We start from the raw sequence: 14,533 nt of genomic DNA on the forward strand, positions 1-14,533 counted from the left end.
ATTTGAAATGCAACAAATCTTTCAGCAGTACTTTCCAACAACTAACGTATACCATCAGATGAGTTACCCTTAGCCCTCTGGACCACAACGGACTGCTGGGGATGACATTCACAGAACACACATGGGCAGAAATCTCACAGAAGGCCTTTCCTGATTCATTTGAAGTAGAAGGAAAAAACAATCAAAGATACATATTTGGGAAAAAAAATCTGGAAAACAGGAGTTTTCACAATGATAAAACTGGCTTTTAATCTACATATGTATTTCCTTCATTAATTTGGGGTGTCTTCAACTCACTCTAATACACCCTCCAAAAATCCCTTCTTTTCCTTGCCCTCTCTTCCCCACCTTTTGGGAATCAAACAAGTAAAATGCTTTTGGTTTTTTCTAACATTACTGGACACCTGTGTTCTGGATTCTTGCACACACTGCCTTCCCTCACCCTGAGCTCAGGTGGGGTATCAGCATGGAAGGTGGCACAGTAGGACTGACCTTTCACTAATCGCCAAGTCTCAGCAACTACTGGCATAGCTCATTATGAAAAGGAATTCTTCAATCAGCTGCCTTTCAAATACAGTCACACTTTGATTTTCTTGAGAACAAAGATTATACTTTCACATAAAAGCTTCTGATACACAGTTCTGTCAACTGAGCACTAAAGTAAAAAAGGCACTCTGTTAATTGTCTGTCATTATCAAGGGACGACAAACTGTAGCAAATGTAGGCCAGAGAGCCTGGCTTCATTATGGAGGTTAGAACATTTTTATTGACTGCCTATTATTACAATTTTAGAGGGATGCCAATCAGTTTTGGCTTCCCTCGATAAAGGAATATTGTTGGACATCTCCCAGTAATCTACCCATTAAAAACCCCTACAAATGGCTAAAGAGTGTGTTCTCCAGGAATGTGCAGCACCCCAAGAACTGCTTGCAAAGAAAGGGCAGGGTGGGCAGGAGAAACACTTCAGTAGCTGATTCTAACTCTGACACCCTTGTTTCCTTCTTTTATCCTCTGAACCAACCCCAAATTCAGACAATGGCATGGTCAGAAGAAATGGCATGCTTTATGACTTACCAGCCATTTGCTGGATGCCACTGAATGCACCCAGGTTGCTGGAGGAGGTGGCCTGCTGCAGAAGCTGCAAAAGAGCACATAAGCAGAGTCAGAACAACATGCAGACAAAGCCACTTCCTCAATGACTTGGGGGCAGATTCCGTTTCCTTTACATTCTTATAGTTGGCTGCCACTGCCTGTTGATGGACTGAAGGTCCCCAGAGTTAGGGCTGTAAATCCATATTAATGTCTAATCTCTATTAAGAAACACAGACACTAGGGAAACTCACTGACACTGCTGCCTTAAAACAATTAATCAATTTACTCTTTTTAACAGCCAGGTGTTAAATCTTTTGAAGCCAACAAAGCGTGACTAATTGTATCTCTCTATAGTCTAGTAGTTACCACAACTCATCTCTGTCAATCAAGGTCCATTTTCTCTTCTTTTTCACTTTCCTCCCCAGTTCTTTGTCTTTAAAAAATATTTTATTTATTATTTGAGAATTTCATACATGTATACAATATATTTTGATGATACTTAGCTACCATTTCCCAAATCCAAGTCCCCCAGGACCCTCCCTCCCAACTTCTTGTTTTCTTTTTTTTTTTTGATATCTGACTGAGTCCACTTAATGCTGCCCATATGCACATGGCAAATGGGTGTGGGGCATCCACTGGAGCACAAGCAACCTGCCAGGCCCATAGCCCAGAGCAAATGGCTACCCTTTATCAGCAGCCATCAACTGCCAATATCTCCTCAGTTAGAGGTGGGGCCATGTATGACGTTTCCTCATCCATGCCCAGGTCAGTTTTGTTTATCCTTCACCAGAAGCACATGGGTACACTGACTCAGACCAACAGAAGAATCATCATGAAGGCTACAGACAGTAAAGTGCCTATTCACAGTCACAATCACGGCCACAGCCATGTGGCCAGACACATGGTCAGCAATTCTTAAGATGGTCTTCACTGGCAGAAAAAAAAGTATTTATTAGATTTGGAATTATCTGGTACACATGGAATCTCTGCATTTTAGGTTTGTCAGAGTCTTTCCAAAAAGACATTACCATGCCCGCAAAAGTCCGCATTTTCCCCCTCAGTTTTCAAAAACCACATTTTTCTGCTGTGCAGACTCTGGGTATCATAAGGTAAAGGCATATGGCTTTGGTCCTGAAGCTCTTGACCTTGTCCAGTGTGATTGAACTGGAGGCTAACTGAGATGCTATCCTCTGACTCTGAGTATATGCAGTCTTCTTTCAGTAAGACAGATCAATACAGATATAAGTTTGTATGTGGAGAAACATAATTATCTTCTTTATCTCAATGCACATGAACATCAAGAGATAGGGATTAACAAAATGTATAGTTAAAATTTGTCTATGACATTATGTGCCAGGAGGAACAACACGAACTCACTAATTAGAAATAGCTTTCAGAACACATTAACAGTGGTGTAAAACCTAACATTGAACACTAGTTCCTTGGTAAGTACTGGTCTCTTCAGTTTAGTAAGAAAAACTCTATATTGGCGATGACTGAAAAAAAATAAGAGTACATATCAAATGACATAAACCACCAAGAATCATGGTGTATCAGGAGCTGATGACACATGGGCCTCAGGCACCACGATATTATGAGACTTAATACTTATAGGAACTAAAACCAGAAGGATGCTTATCATGTTTACTCAACTCTCTCAACTTCTTCGAGTATTTACATAGCCTGCATGGACACACAAACTTGCTCTCAAACTCACACACAAAGAATAGGGAGATGCAAAAGCACAGGCACTATCCATTATAATACAGAAATGCCCTCTTGTTTGATTTGTTGAGTTTCCCACTTGTTTGTGTTTATAAATGGCAGCCCTCTACATTACGCTTTTTTAAAAATTAAAGTTGTAATATTAGCTTTGAATATATTTTGAGGAATTAATAACTCCTGCTAAGGAAAGTGTAATACTTTTATTTCAATGAATAATCAATCTTTGGTGAGCCAGGCTTGGAATCTGTGGTTTTAATACAGAGGTAAGGAATCCTTAAGGGCCAAACGCCCTTCAGATTATTATTTTTTTAGATTTTCAAGTAAAAGGAGAGAAACATGGCTAAAAACAGACTGATCCCAGGACAGAAGAAAACCTAAGGGTTAATACAAAGGCAATTCTATAAATGAGGTATGGAAGTACTTTTCAGATATGTGGAACATGGGAAGTATGTCAGAACACTGAGAAAGGCACATCCATCTTGGCTTTCAGAAATAGTGGAACAAGCAGAAAAGCTAGACTCATAGAATGCACAAAAGGCGAGCGTGATGTCAGACTGGATAAAAATTAGGTTACATACAATTAAGCTGATGGTTTGTGAACACCTGAACAGCACACATTTGTGAAAAACAAATTATCATTGAGCCAGATTTTTAAAAAAAATGGAATTCTTAGACTACAGACTAAGAAAGAGATATGGCAGCAAATACACTGTTTAAAGCAATACATGTCAAAAATCTCCATAGTATCTTTACAGATAAGATGAAAGACTGTTCAGAAAGTGACAACAAACACATAGTCAATGCTTCTGTTAATAGCTCAGATGAAGACAGGGGAACCATGCTTATCACTCATTAGTTCATCTGTATGAAATAGTTCTTAGTGACAGATGCCAGTGGGCACCTGTGGTGGGGGTGGTAGAATCAGGAAGGTAGTCTGCATCCCAGAATCCCCCAAAGGCACCATGGCAAAGGGCTGAGAGTTTCCACAGCTGAAGGCCCAGAGACACCGGCAGCTGGATGAGCCGAGCTAAAGGCACGTGGCCTTCTTGACCTCCTTTCCTCATCTGTACAACATGCAGGATAACCTCACCTTCCAAGGCAAGAGGGGGTCTGGTCTGTTTGACACACCAGTACAGCCTCTGCTTACAAAGTAAAGCTCATGATGAGTATAGTTAAAATATAAAATGACAGAATTAGGACACATCATGTAAATGTCCTCACTAATACTCTCTCAGGCTAGAATAAGAAGCCCCACACTCAAGACGAAACTACATTAATAAATATGTAGTCTGGCATTCAGGTTCCAAAAACAGAAAAAAGAGGTAGAGAAGCAAGTTTACCTTAAGTGAAAGTTAAAACTTAGGAGCACCCCTCGCTGCTTCCCAGTCCATGTCCAGCACAGTTACTACGAAGGCCACATAGAGTTGAAGTAAGAGGTTTTAAAGTCCATGCTAAGGATCATTACTCTGTCCAGTAGATCCTAACAGAGGAACTGTCATAAATTCTGGCCATTGCGACACTGACAAAGTGAGAAGTTTAACACAAAGCAAATGCTTAGAAACTATGAAAGGCAAGACATAGTTCAAAGAACTGGGTCTTCTCGGCCTGAGAACAAGCTTTCTTGGGTTTCACCAGATGAAGTAAGAAACACTGATGTCATCAAGAGCTTCACTGGGAGCCCCAAGGCGAGGTTCTGCTCCTCACAGCCACTACGGGCCGCGACCACTGCTGCCTCTACTCACCTGTCTGCTGCTGAGTTCTCTGACGGTTGTCGCAGAATCTTTAGATGACTGGTTAGCAAGCATAAGCGTCTCTTCTAACAGGCTTTTTAAGGTACTTTAAAACACTGTTTAGAAGTCTACTGTATTGGGATTCTGCCCAGCTGCCAATAGGCCACAATTAAATTAGGCAAGCACTTATATTAATTAACTTAACTTGGCAAAACAAAATCTGTCCAAATGTGATTTCAACAATTCTAGAGAGTCAAAGGGTAAGGAAAGTGAACTTTTACTTAAGGGAAAAGTAGTTTTTGAGAATTTTGGAGTTCTGCTCCTCTCCTTTGTGGAGAGCACTTACCGCCAGGTACTGTGGGGTAAGTCCGCCCAGCCCTGTCAGGTTCCCCCAGGTGGCAGTGTTGAGCTGTTGCATCTGCTGTGCAAGCTGCTGTTGGAGGCGCCTTTGTTCCTTGTCCTTCTGAGTGTCAGCGAACTTCACCACGATAGGTGAGGAGCAGCCCTGTGGTCAGACACATGGGAAAGTGAAGAGGACGTTACGGCCGGCTTGGATCCTTTGATGAGACTCAGTCAACACTGGATTTATCTTTCTTGACTATCTTGGAGCACACGGAATGGTCCGACATGATTTAAAATGGTTTGATATTCCTTCTCTGAATGGTACCATCAATAGAAAACTTCAAATACTGTCACTGGTTTCTTGAAGGGGATCTGGGTGGTAAGGGGATCACGTCATTTGCTTTGTTGCTCTGACTATTACACTGCCTATCCTCTCTCCATGTGTCTTCCTTCAAGACAAAGAACTTATCTTTAACTAGACTTCAAGGTTTGGTCGCCTCAGAGATAGCGCTGTCTGCGTCTGTGGACTCCACTTGTGGGCAGAGGACAAAGGGGCAGAAATTGCAATAGGAATGAAAACAATTCTCATTCGCTCTCATTCATTCATTTTCAGCTCTGCATTTTGAACACTGGAACAGTGGGAATAATTTGGATACAATAGTAGGGAGACGTTAGTTTCATTTTAAGAACATGGATGAAGGACAGAGATATAAAAAAATACACATAGGCACTGACCAAAGTAATCATTCATGTTTTCAATGGGCCCGTCTTTGTCTTTCCTGTTCCCTCTGTTCTATCAGTCTCCAGAGCAAACGAAAGAGCAAGAAGCTCATTCTAGTCAGAGGCGGAAGGAGGAGGACTCTACTTAGCTCCTTTCTCTAATAAATTTCACCTGTGTACCAGCTTCTTTCAGTTTTAATTTCCTTTAAAAGGTGAGAATTTAAGAATAGTGAGAAAGAAATGGTCACAGGCCATATAATAGAATAAATTAAATTTTGAGATAGATAAAATCTTTAGGGAAAATAGAGGCTGGCTACTTCAAGCATGAGCCTCCATCCTTTTCAAAGCACCTTTGAAACGTCTGCTACTTGGTAAGAACTCAGCAGAAAAATACCCTCTCCCCTCCCCAGCCTTCTGTTCTTGGTATGGAGCACATTCCATCACCGTTTTGTTACACTGGGCTGAGGCAGAAAGAAGTATTTCTACCGAAGTGATTAAATAAAAACGTACTGAAACTCAGCATGATAACAGACTTCTCTCAGAAAAGCTATATTCCTATTTAAATGAACTTTTCCCTTCCATTCCATTTGGGTCATTTTTCTTTCTTCTAAAAGACAGACTTGCATTTCTTCCTTATCACTGTGGGGAGTTACTGGAAAGTAGCTATGAAGACATGAGGCTATCAAGTCTGTTATTTTACAAAGTAAGAGAAGTGAGGTGACAGCTTCAGTGTGGAACTTCTGCTCTGTGAGCATCGGCTCTGGCAGGTAGTTATAGGACAGAATGTTAAACGTCCATAAGTTATGTAAAAGTAAACTTTCTACCATTAAAAATCGAATATGTGTTTCTTTATTGGATTCATATTTCAGCACTTTATTGCTTTTTACAGCAGAGCAAAATACTCTGAAGATGAAAATACTATAAAGAAATATTGCGTGGAAAAAGTTTTATTGTTGTATGAAATGTGCTCTCTAGCACATGACAGCATCTTCTCCTAACAGTCACTGACTATTTTTCTTAAATACTGAGAAAGATATAAAAGCATAAAATTAAATCAACAATTGCATAAAAGTGACTTGCTCAAATCATGAATGAAAACCAAGTGGGGACAGTGTGGAGGCAAGCGGGGAATAGAAGGTATAATATAAGATTATTTTAAAGACAATTCTTTGAACATTCACATCAACTTAAATTAGAAAATACATCTTGCTTAAAGATGTATACCAGAGTCCTGAAAATAATGCAGTTAGTTAAAACCAAACAAACAACTTTAGTTGTATAATTACAATTGTACTGCATAATGTATACTTATCTATTTAGACATCAATTTTTGTAAATTAAAACAAGGGCCCGTTTGTTTAAGCATGGATGTCCCAGTTTTAAAAAGGAGCACACCAAATTTAATTTAATAAAATAGATATTAATAACAAAAAATCAGGATTGTCTTAATAGATATGTGCCACCCTTATAACAGCTCTTTCCATTAGGAAAGCCTCCTGTTTCTGGGTTTGACACCTGCCCAGTTCTACCTTATATACTGAGCTCTTTTGGAGTAATGCAGGAGACTCAGACCACGCCAGCTTTCTCTATGGCCTCACCTGCGGGTATCAACGTTTCTAAGAGTTGAAAGAACTTAAAAACCTTATCTAAGGGGTATAAATCCATCAATTATAGGAAATAAAAATAACAGTGACATGCATATTTAGAAAATAAATTACAGGTGAGCACATTTTTTCTTAATGGCACTTTCAATTTAATGTCTAAGCTGAAAAGTAGCTGGAAATCCACAATACTGGAGCAGCCTGAGAGAGGGGGAATCAAAATATTATCGCAAATGTGGACTGCATGGTGTACAAGACTGGAGTCCTGTTTATTACTTCCTATCGTGTCTGATTTTCACCTGAGCTTGCCTTCAGGAGGGGGAGTGGGATTGTCTTAAAATGCACTGCACTGAAAGGAAAACACATTAATTATATAAGACATGTTAGGAATATCAAAGTTAAAAGTAATGCTCAAAAAAAGACAATAGGCTTTGCAATGCTGATGTCACAACTCAAAAAAGTACAGTAAACACTTAATGACAATGCCATGCATACCCTTTCCACCCTTTCCACCCGCTTTCTGATTCAATGTAAAAAAGTTGCCCACAGAACATGACGCATAATAATCACTTAGCTCCCAGCATGCTTTGGGAGATGCAGCATTGCAAGAACAAACAAAAACAAATAAACAAACAAAAAAATACAACCCCAATGAAATGGGGAGTAAAAAAAGCTCGAACAATTACTATTTTTTGCACATTAAATAAAACTGAAAATCTTTTTTCAAAATATGAAAACACAGCTTCAGATAACACACAAGGCCACCACGTCTGGAGATCACCCACACACGAAGATACAGTGTACATACACGGCAGCACATGCACTCCCAAATGATCCTGTCAGACAGTACACAGTAGTTAATGGCATGTACTTTTGGAATGTTCTTGTGCAAAATTCTGAAATGTCATGACCCAAATCACAGACTAAAAGCAGAGCCGAGCCTCCACTTACAGGTGTTCTTCACATCAGTGCATCTCCTTTCCCTCAAGTCACAACCTCTCATGGGGAGATTGGATTTGTGTCTTAAATGTGTCTGCTACTGCTCATTTTAAAGTGAGGGAACCGATCTGATTTTCCAGGAGACTGAAAATTAGTATTTCACTGTTAAGTGGGAGAATTACTAACTTTCTCCAATATTCCTGAGATGCAAAAACAATTCTTTTTGACTAGATTAAAGATAACTTGATCTTTAGTCAAGTGACTTGGTACAGCAACAATTTGAGGTGGGAAATGTTTCTGCTCAGTCCATACCAACCCTGCTGTGGAGACTGTTTTCAATTCTCTAGGTCAGAATGACACTTTGCCTTGCTTCAAGTGCCTCATGATTTTACATCGCGGGACCTGTGCTGCTTCAAAAAAGACTCAAAAGACAACTGTTGAGCAAGTAGAAAGTTTCACTAAGTGCATTTCAAATGGGAGCGGGGGATGTAGGGAAGAAAGAGAAGGGGTGGGGGAGGGAAACAGCAGGGAGAGGGAGATGAATCTGAGTGAATGAAAAGCGAGATGGTGAAAGTTTCAATCTGTGATTGTCATGTGAACAATCCACACATGAGAGAATTGCTTTACCATTCCCCATCATTTGCACAAAGAAAACAAAGAAAGGGCAGATGATACAGTACCTCCATGGTCTGAGACTGATGCATGGCTTTGATTGCATTCTGTGCCATTGCCCTTGTAGAAAATGTGACAAACGCACAGCCTGTGGGAAACAAGGGGACAGGGAGCAGGAAAGACAAAAACAACAAGACAAAAGGGTTGGACGCTTGTTAAACCAACACAGTCTACGAGAACCGCCACAAGACGACACTGTTCTCAGTAGTACATAAAAATAAACAACTTCTCTTTTTGGTTTTATCTTACTTTGCTCTTTTATTCACAGTGCTGACTTGCTAATCTGACCAAAGCAGGAAGATTTATTTATTAGCTTATTTTTTTTTTTTAAAGAAACCAGGGGAGGATGCTGAGTACTGTTTTTAGCCACAAGGTTTGAAAGTAGCAAGAGGTAGGTGCATTTTCTAGAATAAAAATGGGGTATTCTCCATTTTCTCCTTGGCTGATGATCTTTACACTGAGGGCATCCACAAATCAGGGCTTTGTACTTCAAATTTTACAACCAAATTTCAAGAAGTACATAAGGAAATCACCACACCAAGGCCAAATTAGCAAATAAATTTTAAGAGCTCAAAATGTTAGCAAATAAATATATCTAATTCCTCATGAATATCTAAAAATATTATCTATATAAATAAATAAGTAAAAATAAACTGATGCTATTCAAATGTAAACAAATACACCAAATCCATTATAAACTACCAATTATTAATTATCAACAAAACCAAAGATTCTATTACTCAGAATATTCAACAATGCATATGAAGTAAAACCACAAAAATTCTTTAGGATTTATCTGTCGAAAAATCTTCACGACTTTTGAAATTTTGAACTCTCTGAAAGGTGTCAGAGGTTAGAGCTAAAGTTTAACATACATAAGACCATGCATATTTCTCTGAACATCTACTGCGAGACCTATACCGTGCTCTGTGTCTGTCCAGTGCTGCAGAGGATCTAGCATCTCTTGTCCTTGCTGTGTCTCACAGCAGCACTGGCTACCATGAGAGTCACTGCACGGCTCACTGCCCTCTGGACTAATAAAAACACTGCCTTATGAAATGTACATTTTATTCATCGTGTGCCCTTGGGCTTCTTAGAGAAAAAGACTGTGAAATTAATGCAGATTCAGGCTGATTTTGTAATAATACCACAGCACACTAAAAGCTCAGCTAAACCAATACAGACTTATTTCACTTATGATCTCTAATGACTTTAAGAGTGCATTGATTTTCAGCTTCTTTAGCCCTGCACAGTTTGAACTTAGGTATCAGAGAATAATTTAGTGTTCCACTCAATTTCCTCAAAACATTATTATTATTATTATTATTATTACTACTACTTAAAAGATTTCCAAACACTGAGAGGCTGAAGCCTATTGTCATTTCAGAGTAAATGCAGGAAGGCAGAATTCGGGCATCAACAACATGAGATTGTTGCCCCTGTGGCCAATAAGCAAAATAGAATGCTCTACATTTTAACAACTAGCAGATTGTCTCATTTATGTAAATCAATTGGTGAGTCATAAAATGCAATTTTTTCCTTTTGCTCTGCATTGTATACCTGGTGAGATTATCAAGTCAATACTACCATAGCACCTTTTAATCAAACGGCATTAAGAGAAAGCAATGCCTGTCCATTACCCCAACACACAACGACATTCAGTCGTGGAAGTAAGTCAATACATATTGTTTTCCTTTCTGCTTCATATTGCCATTTTAATTCACAAAGAACTTTCAGGACACAGGAAACTCATCCCATGTTCCCCTCCTGGTTGAGCTGGCCTTAAGAAGTGGGAACAAAGTCCAACTTGCCATGAATGCTGGGCTGTCGCACGCAGTTCTCTGCCAGGATAGCTGCTGATGGAAATTACTGTTTACAAATGCTGCTCGTACCTAGACTGGACTGTACCTTTTGTCATCAATAAAGGCAATTTACTAGCCTCCTCTAAGGCATTCAGAGGATGTGTGTAATAGAGTGTATGACAGATGACAGTGTCTCCACTGGCTCCCATATTGATGCTGAGGTCTAAAATTATGGTCTTAAATTTACCATCTGTTTCAAAGCAGTATCTCTTCAAAAATGTTATGATCGCCACTGAAATTATAGAGGAAATAACACTAAGAGATTTGTATATTTGGAACCATGGGAAGTCTGGACTAAGTCTGCTTTTAACAGTCAAGAAGATTGTTAGATTCACTTCATTTGCTCTTATTATCAAGAATGTATGCCAAACTGACAATTTCCAAATGGAGGTTAAAATGCAATAGAAACATGTAAAAGTCAATAAGAATCAATAAGGCACAGTTTATGCATTTACCACAATTTCATACAAGCAGAACTTTTGTAAGTAACTTAGAAAGATAAAGCAATTAGCAGGCTTCAGGAAAAAATATTAGCAATATAACAATAACATCTCTATCAACTCAAACATTTGCCCTTTCCTCTAAGAAACCTGCAATTAAAAACTCAAATGATGCTTCTAATTTTATAATCCTTATCTCATCAAAAAAATGCTCTGACAAATGTGATGACTTCTTTAACCTTTTCATTCTACTGACAGTGGTACAGTACAGTAAGAGAGAAGCTAGCTCCTTAGGGGCTTCTGTCAAGTGCTGTCTGTGAGCTATGCTCAGTTACTTAGGAGAAAAAAATTACTGTGTAAAAATTACTGTGTCATTTATAAAGTGTGAATACATGTTGAAAATTTTACTCTCAGTGCCACGCTGGATGAAGGTAGCAACTTAAGAACTAAGTGCTTCTTGGAAGAGTAAAGCTGGCTAACCTCTGTAATTTCTTTAAAGTAGGAGAAGTTGTGTAGTTGTATGGATAGATTTTAATTTTCTTTTCAACACGAGTGAAAAAACAGAGGTGGCTTCAGCATTAGACCTCTGATGTGTGGCTTTTAACTGACACAAAAGCTTCTGCTATTAAAACTAGCTGCCACCTTTTTATATAAGCCAACCAGAAGGCTTCCTATTGGATGGAAGTATCTTGGGTCAGAATTGGTCCTTTCCTCCGCATGCAGTGGCACTAACTGGGTCTTGACAGGGCACCACCTCTGATCTTGCTGTGTTATCCCTTAACTATTTAGGACTACTTAATGTGCTATCTTGGCAACTAGTCCTCTGGTGACTGACCACAATGCTGGAGAAATTAGACGGGAGGAAAAATGACGTTAAGTATTAAAACAATGATGCCACATTAATTTTGAGGGGTTGGATATAATAGCATATATATCACTATCTTAAACCTCCAAATATATAATAGCAAAATACCCCCCTCCCCTTTTGTAAATGTGGCCACCCTATAATTTACCTGACAATCATTGTCTCTAGTTTCAGAGTGTCAGAGATTACTAACAGAATCGAAGCGGTTGAAATCCTCTCACTTCAGTGAGCTTGCTTTCTTGATGCTAAAACAGATAGATGATTGACTAGGGAAAGGTTTCGCAGAGTAATTTCCTCCTGCAGACAGGATCTAAGGGAAGCACGTAGCCCTGTCACAGGGAAGATTTTGGAGCACATCTATTACACTTGTCATTTCAATTGAAAGGGTTTCTTAACTCAGGGTTCCACCTTTTCTCTCAGTTGCCAAGAGCATTTTATAGAACTAGATGAATTTTTGCTCCACACCAAAAAGAAAAAAAAAGTACTTTTAAAAGCACGGACAAATGCCAGGGCCTCTTGTTGTGACTTATTTGAAAGAGGCACAGTGGCCTGCTATATCTCGAGTGGAGGAAGCATAATTTAAAATTACTGTGCAGCATGAAGGAGATTTCAAACTACGGAAAATTATTGATAAATTCACCATCAGCCAAACAGAGATATGAGTGCAGCCAGTACCCCTCGCTGTATCTCTTTAGCAATGGCAGGCATGCTCAGTCACATGGTACAGCATAACATCTGGGGACACACATTCACACTCTAATGCACCATAGGCAGTGCTGGGCTAGTTTACTGAATTGGAACTGAAATATCCATCATTCATTTACAAGCTCTGAGGGTGGGTATAGATGAGAACCTATCCACTTGGCAGCTGGCAAAATCTCAGTGTTTAGGTAAGCCTGGAAGACTGTATTCTGAACAAAATGGCAAATGCAGTCAGTATGCCAGGGGGCATGGGATGAAATTTTCTAAACAGCTGAATGTTTAGGTATTGGCTGGACAGAACTCCAGGGGGCATGGGATGAAATTTTCTAAACAGCTGAATGTTTAGGTATTGGCTGGACAGAACTAAGATGTCATCGTAACAGTCTTGTTTATGCACCCGTATGAGCATTCAAAAGTCATGTCCTAATAAGCTCATCAGATACAATACAAAACAAATGAAGACTGAACTTCTGAACCCAGTCTGTGCTCTTCAACATCCCTGACAATACTGCCAATCCATTTGTGTAGGGTTTTGGCAGGGGAATGTTGGAACACCATAAACACAGCTGGAAGGCTCTTAAAGCAAAAAGTTACCTTAAATAGCAGTGAAGACCTGACTGCAATTTGTGAGAAAGAAAAATAAAATGAACTTTTTCGTTGTCTCCAAGTTATAGTCAATTGCCACAGTGCAGAAAATCCTACAGGTTGGATCTAAACGGCCGATTTTGACTGAATAGATCAAGTGAGAACATGTTTACTGTAGGAGATCAACATGCTAAAGTGACACTGTCAAGTAAGTCGTTTGGTTTAGAAACTTCAAACTTTGCTTTTGAGAGCAAATGTGTCCGTTTGATTGGCACGTGGCGTGGTGGCCTGCTGGTTTTCTCCGGGGCTCTGTGCAGGTGCCTTGAGAGGTGAACGTGTCTTTGCACAATGTTCTACCAAGAAGTTGCTTGAAAGCACTGCAAAACACGTTTTGCAAAATAGGAAAGAACAGAATGGGTGACTGTGCCGAAGGGGAGGAAGGCCTCCTCAGAGTCGAGCACACTGCCTTTTGCAACTAGAGGTCAAATATTGCTGAGTAGCTTTGTGAGGTTGGCAAGTGCTACTGCTTTCCATGTACACAGTCACAGCAGTTTCCTGAGGGTGTCTGCCCAGGGACATGGACTGGTGGCTGTGAGTTTTATTTTTTCAAAGACAGAGACTCCAACTGAAAGCACAAGCAAGGCTCGGCAGGTGCAGCTGAGGGGTGGTGGCCCTCAGTCCTCCATGCTGACGAGTAGGTCCTGAGTCAACACTCCTGAGGAACCTCTGCCAAGTGCTCATTAGGGAGGAACTGAGAAGGCAGAGAAAGAGGGGCTGTTGGACTAATTGCCTTCTTTGTCTTCACACTTACAGCTGAATTACATAAATGCAGAGAAAGATAAGGGACCATCACTCAACAGCATCTCACCCTCAGCGCCATCAAATGGTCTGATGCATAAACTTTCTTGCTGAATAGTTTATATACTGATTTTGTATCAGGAAGTATTTTTCAGAGAAGCTAAGCTTTCATTTCACTTACTTTTTATTTATTTTCTCAACAGCTGAGCTAGCAATGACATTGAGGGAAAAAAGGCTGAGTGCCCTTATCTGCAGTTCCATTAATGGGAGATATTTATTAATATTTGATTGAAAACTACAACTCTTTAATAAGAACAAAATAGGAGATGAAAGAGAATTTTTCTTTCATGAAATTCAGTGATTCAGGACCAGGTCCCTATAGCCAGGAGCCCCTGGGTCCTGCTAAGTGAAAAAGGTACCACTGCCTGTCTTTGTGTTTCAGAACAAATGTTATGAGTAT

General features: G+C 39.7%; 1 protein-coding gene across 1 annotated transcript in view; it reads right to left on the minus strand.

Annotated features, from left to right (window-relative positions):
* Celf2 (CUGBP Elav-like family member 2) overlaps positions 1 to 14,533 on the minus strand; it is a 927,752-nt gene that overhangs the window by 53,666 nt on the left and 859,553 nt on the right. The window contains exons 7-9 of the mRNA XM_008837317.3: positions 8,830 to 8,909; positions 4,894 to 5,052; positions 1,075 to 1,138 (exon numbers count right to left, since the gene is read on the minus strand). Of these exons, the coding sequence (XP_008835539.2) occupies positions 1,075 to 1,138; positions 4,894 to 5,052; positions 8,830 to 8,909 (303 nt within the window). The remainder of the gene's footprint in view (positions 1 to 1,074; positions 1,139 to 4,893; positions 5,053 to 8,829; positions 8,910 to 14,533) is intronic.

Source organism: Nannospalax galili, unplaced genomic scaffold (assembly GCF_000622305.1).
Source record: "Nannospalax galili isolate Female #2095 unplaced genomic scaffold, S.galili_v1.0 scaffold678, whole genome shotgun sequence".
In the NCBI taxonomy this organism is placed as follows: domain Eukaryota; kingdom Metazoa; phylum Chordata; class Mammalia; order Rodentia; family Spalacidae; genus Nannospalax; species Nannospalax galili.